The sequence below is a fragment of the Accipiter gentilis genome, chromosome 19 (genome assembly GCF_929443795.1).
Source record: "Accipiter gentilis chromosome 19, bAccGen1.1, whole genome shotgun sequence".
Taxonomy (NCBI): Eukaryota; Metazoa; Chordata; class Aves; order Accipitriformes; family Accipitridae; genus Astur; species Astur gentilis.
The window spans coordinates 5,155,613-5,168,019 of NC_064898.1; the positions used below are offsets into that span (position 1 = coordinate 5,155,613).

The following is a 12,407-nucleotide window of genomic DNA, read 5'->3' on the forward strand; positions in this document are numbered from 1 at the left end:
GCCTTGTACTAAGTCGCTGGGAGCACAGGATGAATCGTGATATCCACTTATTATATTCATAACAGATAAGCTGAAGGTGTCAGAAACGAAGTTTTAGATTAAAATTAAAGTCAGAGAAGCTGGAACTGTTGAAGCTAGCTGTTAAACTCTTATTCACATAAGCAGCCCCATCTCTGAGATACCCATATTAGAAAGAGCCCGTGTGAATCAGGGTTTGCAGAATCAGGGTTGTATCTTTATAACTTGATTTGTGTAATTAAACTACTGGTTTGCCCTCTGCATGTTATTTTCAATGTATGTGGCAAGTGTGATTAAATATTGCACTTGTTTAATAGATACCCAACATCCTTATGCAGCCCATAATGTGAGTAAATATTGCACCATAGGTACTATCAAAAGGACACTCAAACAATTTTTCATGTTTTGAATGTTTTATTTTGCTCAAGTGCAGTTTGAGGGGGAAAAAAAAAAAGAAAGAGATTTTCCAACGTATTGTATGAGTATTGTGTTTTATTGCCTCTGGTAAAACCCATCAACTTGCCAAAGAGTTTGAAATATGGGGTAGTACAACTGGAAAAGAGCAAATTCCAGCAGGTTGAGATTGTTCCAATGAAGTGATAAAGATTTGTTTGTTTCATGAAACAGCTGTTTACCAATGATGCAGAAAGTTTCTGCCTTTTCCTTTGCTGTTTCTCTGAAGATCCCTTAAATTCTCTCTGGCAGAATATTTTCTTTTGGAACGTTTGTTGATTCTTGGCCTTTAGGAGTGGAAGGGTCATCTGATCATCTAGTTCAGCTTCCCATGTACCACAAACCACCTTATCTCTTGTGCCTTTTTTTCTGACTGACGAACAATGTGAATTTGGCTAGAGTGTATCTTCTCCAGGCAGATTCATGGCCTGGGAACTGTATCTCAGTTTCTTGCATATTTGTGGTATTCTTCTCTATATATTTTATACATCTCTAGGATGTTAGTCTTTATTCTTGCTGTTGCCATGTAAGAACACCAAAATTATTGAAGATAATTTGTATTTGGATTCCTGTTCTCTTTAGTAGAACAAATCTTTTTGCAGGCTGAAAATCAGTAATACAGCACACTATTTATTTATTTTTTTTTTTAAGATAAAATGTTCATTAATTTGAAACGTCGAAGAAAAACTGCGCTGGAGGCTGTAGCTGGGAGAAAATCCTATCGTTTGTCAATGAAAGTGAAAGCATTTCCCTCTCCAGAGGTTATATGGTAGGACAACAGTTACTTCCACATATGCATATTGGTCGTCTTCTTAGGTGAAAAATAATATCTTGGTAAAATATTCAGATAAGACCCCTTGAAGGGCAACAAACAGGAGACAATACAGTTGTGGAGTTTTACTGGAAGTTTCAGGGTTGTCCTGGGTTTTAACAATTTATGAGAACATTATCTCCATTTTGCAGGTGCAAAAAAGAAGATCTGGAAAGTTTAAAGCTCAGATCCTCAAATACGTTAGATATGTCTTCTATTGAAACAAATGGACACTCTACAGCTAAATGTCTCTACCAACCTCCACTGAAGTGTTGCATCCAAGGTCACTCAGACCTAGATATGAGACCTGAATTTGCTTTTCAGACAGTAGGAGAAAGAAAAGAAGGTTTTCATTAAAATAGCTGGCTGAGTTGAGTCATACAGACACAATCTATTAAAAAAACAATGGAAGTTGGTTTTATTATATGGTGATCTGCAGGTTGTAGATCTACTTTAGTGACTGGAGCGTTCACTTTGGCTCACATATGCTGTGCTAAGAAATCTTTTGAGCAGTTTTTCATATTAACCCAAAACACTTTTATATAAAACAATGTTATCTATTCATGATCTCAAGGGGTTTTTTGTTTAAATCATTTTAAACACCAGGAGCTCTTGCTCAATTCATTGCACTTTAACAAAGGGTCTATGACAAGGCTGATTAAGAAAACAAACCATATATACAAGAACAGTGAGAGTTCATGTTACTCACAGCCAGAAATTACTTTTGCTCCAAACGTTTTGTTTTTCAAAACCCTTACATTTATAGCTCCACATGGAAAATTAAGGGGTGAAAGTGGAGCTGATGCTAGCCATTCATACAGTGTTTTCTGTTTCTTTGATGGTTGGCCTTGCTGACTACACATGCGGATCCAAAACTTCTAAAATACAAACAAATCCATTAAACCAAGAATTTTTATTTATTTATTTATCTAGTTAGTTAGTTAGTTATCACTGTGAGGTTGGTCAAACGCTGGAACAAGTAGTCCAGAGAGGCTGTGGAGTCTCCGTCCTTGGAGATATTCAAAACCAGACTGAAAATGGTCTTGGGCAAGCTTCTGACCTTGCTTTGAACAGGGAGTTGGACTAGGCAATCTCCAGAGGCTCTTTCAGCCTCAACTATTCTGTGGTTCTTTAAAAATACAGGTATGGTGAAATGCCCAAATCCATAGTCCTTAGACCCAATTTTTAGTGCCCCTCTAATAACAGTAATAGTTTTCTGTACATACTTGCTAAAACCTGTGAATCATTTTAATCAAGTCCATCATCAGAGAGAAACTCTTTTGCACTCTTCTACTAGAATCATGCCAACCTTCATACAGCAACCTACCAAAATGTGCTTTATGCTGTATTTTAGACTTTGAAGAAAAATGTTGTGCTTCTTCAGGAATCTGTGTGTGAGCAACAGTTAGTACTTTCTGTGTTGATTTTCTGTTATCTTTAAAAACATTCACATGATAGCAGGATATCTGATTCTTAAGCGCTTATCTAATCTACTTACTCTTCCTCTTCCTAAAATCACAGCTGTGCTGAGGCTACTGTAATACTTTGTCCCCGGATGTATTCTGAGGTCATAAAGAAATGGTCAGTGCTGGATGATGCAACCTTTATTTCTGTGAATGACTTGGCCAAAACAGTTGCCTTCTAGACTAAATGGCGGCACAAGCATGGAAAACTGGGATCTTTAGAGACAGAGTTGCAATTTTCAGCAACTCCCCAATACTCTAGAGCCCTGTCAGATCCTTATAAATTTTTGATATATAGAATGGTATTCTCCAAAGTGCTTTATAAGTATCAGCAATCTTATTTGTAAGGGAAGGATAAGCCTCTGGTAAACAGAATTTCAGACTGTAAATTCAGTTATTGGCCAAAGATTGAGAAATGTTGTGAAATGAAATAATGCAGGCAGTTTAAGCAACGCCATTTTTCAAAATTTTGATTTCTGGAATTCTTTTAAACAGGTTAAAAGATGGGCTACCTGCTGCTGAAAAGTGTGCCCGGTACATGGTTAAAGACTACTCGTTAATCATCAAGGATGTTGCTGAGGAAGATGCTGGAAACTACACTATAATATTGAGCATACGACAGTGGAACTTGTCTAAGAATCTTACAGTCACTCTTACAGTAAATGGTAGGTTTACAGCATGTTCCCACGCTTCGCCTGAACATGTAAATGCTAAATTTTCATTGAGCTAGATTTTCGTTGATCTTGCCCAGTTTGGGTCATTGTGGGTTTTCTTTACTGACTTTCATGGACCCAAATCCAAGCCCCATATGCAGGGTGACAGGCCCATCTTGGAATCAGAAGACGGACACTGTTTTTCATTAGAAGGGTTTCTGTCCTCCACGGTCACATACTTGTTCCTGATGACTTAAATGTTTTACTAACCGCTCATCTGACTTGACTTAGGCCTGCTGTTTTTCTTTGTTTTCCTGGAGATTTTTCTTATTACTCACCCTGCAGGAATGTAGTATTTTCATGATCATGATACATTCGAAATGAGCTGGTTTTAATCGCTTTCCAATTTTTACCCTTTACAGTGAAACCCCAGATATACGAAAATGCCGTATCATCATTCCCTGATCCCAATCTGTATTTACTGAGCAGCAAACAAGTGCTGACCTGCACCGTGTATGGTATTCCTCAGCCTAAAATTACATGGATGTGGTATCCCTGTAGAAAAAAACATTTTAAAACAAGGTAGGACAGCTTCCTTACTTCTATTTAGCATGTCTTCCCTTACTATTGCATTTAAGTATTTACTTTTTTTACAAGAATAAAGCATGCCACGACCACTGCTTAGTTAGTAGATTTTGTTCACTTTTAATCAATATATTTTTTAGTCAACATGTAGGCACAGTGCAATTTTTTCTGCATCATTATTTGAAAATGGAGGGCAGAGTTGTTTGTTACTTTGTATTGCTACTTAGATTTATTTATAGTTCACCACTATTATGCATGCAATGTCCAGGGATGATAATTGGGTTTTAATTTTTATGAGGGAAACCATGCGGACAATGTCTTGCAGAGTTCACATGCTTTCTCATGGAGGAGGTTTCCATGCTTTCCCCCTTGCTTTCCTCCACTCACAGTGATTCCCTGTGTGGCTTCTTCTGAAATTCAGCGGAAATAATCTTAAAGACTTTTTCCATTTTGAAGGTCAAAACTCTCTTATGATATGTTGACTCATAGATTCAGTTCAGCAAACCAAATGTGTCCACCGTACAAGCTTACTTGATGCTGATGTGGCACTTAACTAATCCTCTTTTATATTTAAGCTTTCTTTTGAACTCTGTATCTTACGATCACAAGTTTGTGTGTTGACTCATTTATCCAAAGCTCTTCCTGCATCATGAAATCTGACACAATCTTAATGATTAACACTCAACCTCCACAATGGCATTAGCATTAAGCTACTATTGGAGGGTTCAACCATGGAAGGTATTTGGATCACGGCACAATGAAGATATTTAAAAACCTAACAAAAGTTTAGGAACCAACACTTTCTCAGTTTCAGTTGAAGATAATCACTTTACATAGGATTTAACTTCTTTAATGCTTTCATAGAATTGGGTTTTAGTGCCAGTCCAGCCAAACATTTAAGCACATGCTTAACTGCAGGGATACAAGACACCTCATTCAATTAAACAGGACAAACATCTTATTTCGAATTAAGGGTGCTTGTAAGTGCTTTGTGATCAGTGAGAGAGTGGTCAGCACTTCCTAGAACCTCACATGGCTTTTCCGGTTATGCCTCGCTTTGGGATTATGCTAATGGTGCCTTTCTGTGTCTTTCTCACCAAGAGGTGGCACTAGCAATCTCTCTTTTTGCTGGAATAGGTATACCCTGAAATTCTCCATTTCAAGGACAGGTGAGGGCCGCATTTCCTCTATCTGTTATGTTACCTTCGAAGGACAAGTTGCAGAATTCTGAGTATTAATTTATTTTTGCTTATAGGTGCAAGATGTAAGAGAAAAGAAATCACAATATCTTTTAAGTAGAGAAACCCTGTGAAAGGTGTATATGAAAATTTTCAATCTTTTAGTTGCTTTCAAGGGTTTATACAACTCTGTGTACTCTGGATTGAAATTACAGTGTGGCACTGATAACACAGTTGGTTCTTCTTTGGGAGTTCGGGCGGTGCTTGTCCATTGTCAAATATTTCCTTCAGTTAACAAGCACAGATCTGCACTACAGCATAGGAGAGAGTGTCGTCAGAAATAGAAATTAATATCCGCAAGCAGGTGTTTAATAATGTGCTAAACTGTAGACTCAATTAAATGCTAATTAGAAGTGTGTTTGAGCAGGTGATCAAAGGAGAAATGTAACAATTTGAATCAGCTATTGGCTCTGTTACAAGGTTGTTTCCAGACTTGCTTCCAAATTGCCTTCATAATTGTTCTGTGACGATTCTCTTTAACCCCCTCCCCTTCCTTCTCCTTTAAATGCTCATTGAAGAAGTAGTCTGGAGAACACAATTTTTAATGCTTTGCTGAGAGGAGTGGAATGACTCCCTCTAAGTAATATGGTGACAATTAACTATTGCAGAAAGGCAGAAATACCTGAACAATTACATTTTTTTCTCCTGCTCTGGGAAGGGAGCAGAGCGGACTCCCTTGGCAGCTGGCATGCCTTGCTCAGGCTGATGTCTGTGCCAGTTCAGGTGTTCTCCCTGAAGAAGTGGAGAATCCTTTAATCCCACCTATTTCCCTGTAATTTCCTCTTTGTGTGAGGGAAGCTTTGCCTAAACAAGAGATTCAAGGTGCGTGTACCTTGTGCAGCAGATAAAAAAAATGTACCTTATTCTGCCATTACAGCATTTCTTTGGATTTACCTGTCCAGTATTAGGTTTCCAAGGCTAAAATGTTGCTTTGTGTGTGCTCAAGTAGTGCCTATTTCTGTGCACAGGTGTATGTTGTACCTTAAGTTGATAAACCCCCACAGATTACCATAATTCAGTGTATGGCAGTAGGGATTCTCATCAAGTTTCTCAGTCCCATGCCATGGGACAGAGCATGCACTCCAAGTAAAAGATGCTGTTGCTGCAAAGACCTTGCAGTACACAGATCCATTTGCTCCAAGATTTACATATGTGCTTGGCTTCATATCACTTGAGTACTCTCACTGCAAGCTGGGGAATGACGCATAGTGTATAGATTAGATATTTTTATTTTTGAAGGACTGTTGCCTATGGGCTCCTTAATAGAAACGATTAGGTTATCTGGCTGCTTCTTTCAATTTCTGTTCCAGACAGTATTTCTGCTTCAAAAATCTAAAAATATCTCAATGGATTCCATTGCTTTTAAATAAAATGCAGATAAATTTTAATGCTTTGTGATTGATACAATCAATTTGCATAACTCTCCTCTCTACTTGTAATCTCCAATTACAGGAGGCCAGCCAAATCAAACAGTTTCCATAGTTTCCTGGTAGTAAATCTAAAAAAAAAAAAAAAAAAAAGCTGTAAAATTGCTCAACAAATGTGACTTTTTGGAATGTGGAGTCACCATCATTAAAATTCCCCGTTCTTTTTTTCTGTTAAAATTACTTTGCTTAAACCAACTCTATTGCCATTAAATAACCTTTTGTTAGGTAGGTAGCTAACTAGTTGGATAGGTGGAAAGATTCTCTTCTGATATGCACCCCAGCAAGAAAACATAGAAGAGTCAAGAAAAACTATCCGGGGCAAAAAATGTTTTGGGGGTTTGTAAAGCTTATGCAGGGCTAGTAAATTTGGAGATAGCAGGCAAAAGACAATAGAAGAGGCAATGAGAGTTGAAATAAAATGCAATTAAAAAAAATTGAAAGACTAATCTTTCTAAAATGAGCGAGAAACTTCTTTTTCCAGTGCTATCTGCCTCCAGCTTACTGTGCTGCTCTGTAGCGGACACATACATTCCCAGGCTGGACAGCCCCCAGTTTCTCGGTGGGTATAGAAGAAGACAGCCCGTGGGACACTTATCGTGCAGCATCCATCAGCCTCCTTGGCCTCTTCCCTACCTCCCCGGAGTTACTCTTTCTGGTCTTGTTTTGGCTCAGGTTGGGTTGGAGCCAGCCAGGCTGGGCTCCACCTAAAACTCATCAGCTCCGAGGTTGGCGAATGAGAGACGGCAGGCTGGGAATGTGCTTGATGTAAATGGTTTTTGACCTGAATCTGTTCGGCAGATTTGTGTTTGTCTTGAATGGCCTGGCAGAGATTGCCAAGACGGACACGTGGGATGCTGAGGGTGCTCCGTGGAAGCGCTGGTTTCCTCAGTGGTTGTGCAGTGTCATTTAGGGGCAGTTTTTCTCTCTGGACATTTCCATGTGGGCAGTTCAAGAGATATCTTCATCATGCTCTGCCCAAGGTTTGACCGATTTGCCCTTCCGAAACGGCAGACAGATGCAACACTGAAATTTTACCTTGGGTGTTCCAACTCTCCCATCACCTTGCTGCCTCCCTCTCTCCTTGAGCTATCAGTTTTGTTTAGCCTCAAACTGAATATCAGATTATTATTTTACAACCCTGCCGTCACATCAGTCTGCATTTTTTCTCTGTGTGTGTGTGTGTGTGTGTGTGTGAGTGCATGAGGGAGAGAGAAATGTGGAGATGCCTTAAAAAAAAAGTAATTGGAAAAACTGGTACCTGATTCTCTGCCCCCCTGACTATGGTGTCAGGATATGAACTCTTCTTGGTGGTAAAACGGTGGGATTGGGAATGAAGGGCTGAATACATGAAGTAGGCAGCAGAGACCAGAGGCTGTGCAGCAATGCCTAAGCTGGTACTGCTGCCAAAGACCTCATCTCGAGAAACCACGACACCTGCAGTGCTCTGATGCTGGGGGGTCCTCATTGAAATCACTGTTGATTTAACACAGAGTGATAAGAAGGGAATACTACCTCCCTTTGAGGCTTGTCTGCATTGTAAAGGTAAGGTCACATGAATGATTTCCTATGGAAATAGCTCTCCAGCATTACAGAGGGAGGAAGAGAAGCGTGTTGTGGATCTCTGCGAGGCAAAAACTAGAGGTTTTCCTCAAAACTTCTGCAGAGATATAGAAAGACTGAAACCACCGTAATGAAAGTGCATGGCCAGACTCCCACCAGCTTCAGTGAAAGAGGAGGCAGGCCCTGTGTGCATAGCAGTCTAATTGCATTTCTGCATTGTTTATGTCAGTGTATTAATAAGGGATTGAAAGGCAGAATCATTAGGATGTGCTTGGATAGATTATCAGGGGAAACCAGATTTGGAACATCAGTGAGGTATGTAAAATGAACAAGTAAAGAACAAATGTTAATTGTACTTAATTAGAAATGTACTGAACCACCCAAATTTAATTGTTGGATGTCTGCAAACATTGATGCCCATTAGTTTGTCCACAGTGACTGTTTTTGTTCCCCATGCCACCTTCTATTTTCGGGAAGGGGAAGTCTGAGTCCTTAGAGCTGGTAAAAGTAGGTCAGATGCCATTAATAAACAGGTAGTTCAAAAATGCCTTTGTTTAATTTGACATGTGGCCAGATCCTCAGCTCTAAATTCACACTGGCTGAGGATCTGGCTGGTGGCCTTCATGCCTTCCACTCTCCACTACAAGAAAATCTTGCAGAGATCTAGTAACGTAAAGGTACTTAAAATGAGTACATCAAAAAATTTGCTAGCTATTCCCTTATTTTGCTACGGTTGGGGAAATAGATTAGTGCAAATAAAAATCAGACCTTATCTTTTTCACATACCTTTCAAAAACTGCAGAGGAACAGTCATGGGTGTACATTGCAGCAGCATGGACTTGCAGAGAATTTGAAGCCAAAAGAAAGAGAGGAGTGAAATAGCATCTGATCTGCTTCAGCCTGAGCAAGCAATGTGCTGAAGCATCTCATTCTGCACTTCCACTGTGAGCCAAAAGTCAATGCTTGCTTGTGAACACCTTCTATCCTCTGAAAACAGCTAGTAGGGCTGTACCCTTATCCTCGGTCAGTATTCAGCATTTTTTTAATGTTTTTTAAGATTTTACTTAGAAAATGCCATATGAATCAGACCTGGCATATACACATGGATAAATAAGCTTGACACATACATGCTATACATTGAGTTTGCCACAGTCTGTCCTCAGGGTAACACACTGACGAATTTATTCTGCAAGCTGTAAATGGTTTGATTATGGGTCTTAGCTGAATCAGAAGCTTAAGCCTTCAAATTTTGATATTGGTAGTTTTCAAATCACTTTAAAGAAAAGTTTTTCAAGTTTAATAGGAAATGTTTTAAAACAAAAGGCATTATATTGCCCAAGTAATTTTTTTAATTGGTCAGTGATCAAACCTAAAGCATAAGGACTAGAGTAAGATTCAGATGATCAGGGGTGTTCTCTTTAGTATCACACTTTTATCCTCACTCGCCTACCTTTTTTTAATTTGCTGTCCCTCATCCCCCCCCCCCCCCCCCCCCCCCCAGTTTCTATTTTTCTCCTTTTGTTGCCTTCACAGGGTGGTCTCTTGCCTTTACAAGGGACAGTCTGACACCCAACCTTGCGGAGGAACACGTAGGGGTCACGCAGACGGTGGGATGTTATTTCTTGATCTTTTACTCACTGCGGCCCAGCCGATAGAAACTCAAGCGCGTGACGGGCTGTACGTGGGGACTGCACGTCGTGACTGCACGTCGTGAGCAGGGTCCGAGCCCGTGGGACGTCCCAGCCCGTGGCCAGAAACCTGCTCCGGCGCTAGCAGGGGCTCTCGGCCAAAGGAAGGCACCAGGTCAAACTCTGTGTGTGCTTAGGAGTGATTGTGAATGGAGTACTATTACTGGATCAAGTACACCTTTTACAAAAATATACAAACTTTAGCTAGCATCCTTTTTCCTTTTATGTGTGCGCCTTTCAAAAAGCCTTTGCAGAAGGCTTTGAACAGACACGGCGTATGCGGTAAGATCGTGCCCAGAAAAAAATATTCGGTTAAAAAATAGAAAACAGAGGTTAAGAGGGAACAGGCGGTCCTTGCAGCGTAGGGAGGTGACCAGTGAAGTTTTTCAGGAGCTGGTTCTGGGGTCTGTGCTTGTCAACATGTTCAGAAATAACCTGGAAAAGGTGGTAAGTAGGTGACAGAGTTTGCTGATGATACTAAGTTATTTGGATTTGTAAGGATGAGGGCTGATTGCGAAGAAATGCAGAACTTTATGAATCTGGGTATCTGAGTGATAAAGTGGCAGATGAAATTCACTGAAGATAAATGCGCATGATGTGAAAGCGGGATTGTTTTTTCTTATGTACATGTAAAACGTCAGTGTAAAAAGGCTGTACGTGTAAAAAAGGTTGTTGGCTGATCATTTCTAGCACAAAGAGGGATCTGAGTGTTGTGACACATAGGCTTGTGAGAGCGATCACAATCATGAGCAGCTCAAAAAGCAAATCAAGTGTTAGGAATTACCAGGAAAGAAATAGAGAACAAACTAGAGAACACCATGATAACTCCACATAAATCAATAAATTACTGACATCTTTTATACTATGAGCATTTCTGATCCTTTCATCTCAAAGGATGCAGCGAAACTGGGAGGCACACCAGGAGGGGCAACAGAAAAGATCAAAGGAATTTCAGGGAATGAGAGGAATGTGTGAGGGACGAGTGAGGAGGGAGGTCAAGGCTCTGCAGACCAAAAGAGAGGTGACCTGGGGGGCTACACGATAGAGATCTACAGACTTGTGAAGGACACACATGTCTGAGGATCAGTTGTGTATGTCTTTTCCAGTTCGAGAAGGAGGGGCCGTTAAAGGAAGCCAGGAGGAGCACAATTCGGCACAGAAAGAGGGGATGGCTCTTCATGCAATGGGTAGCAGATCTGTGAAACTCCTTGCCGGAGGATTTGAAAAGTTTGCACAAAGTCTTGGAAGAGAAATCCACTGCAGTGTAGAGAGGGCCTCCGTTGTGGGAAGTTCCTGAGCTGATAATAATTGGTGACTGGGGGAGTATTAGGAGGAAGTATCTGAAGTTAGTCCTGCTCTTACTCATCCCCAACCATCTGCTTATGGTCATTGTTGAGACAGGATATGGGGTAGATGGATCCTTGGTCTTATATCCACATCTGTCAGTATTTTCTCTTCCTGTTTTCCCTCTAATCAACTCCCCTCTCCCGTTAAAAATGTTTCCCTCCATTCTTTCTCGTCCCTTCCTTGTTTTCTGCCTGCACTTCCAGTCCCTCGCTCCAGTCAGCCCAGAGTTGCTCTCAGACCCCTACTTGCAGTGAAGCTGAAAACAAATCATCTTGAAAAACACAACCTCAGTGCAGCAACAGCTCTTTCATCTCCTCCGCTGATCACTGGAAAATGGAAAGGGACTTCCATTAGTTGTGCTTCCAGCTTATCAGCAAGACAGGGAGTATTAAGGACTGCGTAAATAGGTTGGTAAAGAGTTACTCCTTTCTAGAGCCAAGAGGATCCAGTCAGACCAGCAAAGGAAAAGAAAGGAATTTCGCCATTATGAGAAGGAAGTTGTTGGGGATACCTGGATCTTGGAAGGCTATAGATGTGAGGTTATGTCTAGAAATTAAGCGAGCTGCTAGGAGTGGCTTGTGCATGGAAAATAACTTCGGCTAGAAGGGTCTGAACAATATCTTGGACTTTATATACAGGGAACATAGATTGGAAACAGAAGAAATGGAGCGCAGGGGTGGACATTGTATGTAGAGGTTTCATGGTCTTTCTCTTTAGGTTTCTGACTGCTCAGCCAAATCAGAAAACACCTCTTCCTTTCAGTACTATAGACTATTAAAATCACACACTTTTTTCCCCTGAAAGAAATTCTAGGTGCTTGTGGAAACCTCGGGCTTTGAGTGATAATTCTGTAGGTCCAGCCAACATCCAGCTCCTCTGTGGAGGACATGCTTGTTGCTTTCAGACAGAGAAAGTGGAGGCTGAGACACAATGACTGCATGGGAGATGAGAGTGATTACAGTCTAGCAAAGGAGGGAAAGGAGACGGACAAGAAGGAAGGAAGGAAGGATTGGCTGAAATACGATGGTATTGTGTGTCCATGAAGAATGCTAAGCAGTGTGAAGTGGGAAATTGAGGATCAAGAAGCAAAATGTAATTATCTGATAAGAAACTCAAGGTGAGAAAATTTCAGGTCACCTCAGGATGTGCAAACACCTGAAAAAT

General features: G+C 40.5%; 1 protein-coding gene across 2 annotated transcripts in view; it reads left to right on the plus strand.

The window, feature by feature from the left end:
- The window catches only part of FLT1 (fms related receptor tyrosine kinase 1), a 116,260-nt gene that overhangs the window by 35,022 nt on the left and 68,831 nt on the right, over positions 1 to 12,407 (plus strand). For both annotated transcript variants that reach the window (XM_049823257.1, XM_049823258.1), the window contains exons 8-10: positions 1,123 to 1,240; positions 3,241 to 3,410; positions 3,821 to 3,980. In XM_049823257.1, the coding sequence (XP_049679214.1) occupies positions 1,123 to 1,240; positions 3,241 to 3,410; positions 3,821 to 3,980 (448 nt within the window). The remainder of the gene's footprint in view (positions 1 to 1,122; positions 1,241 to 3,240; positions 3,411 to 3,820; positions 3,981 to 12,407) is intronic.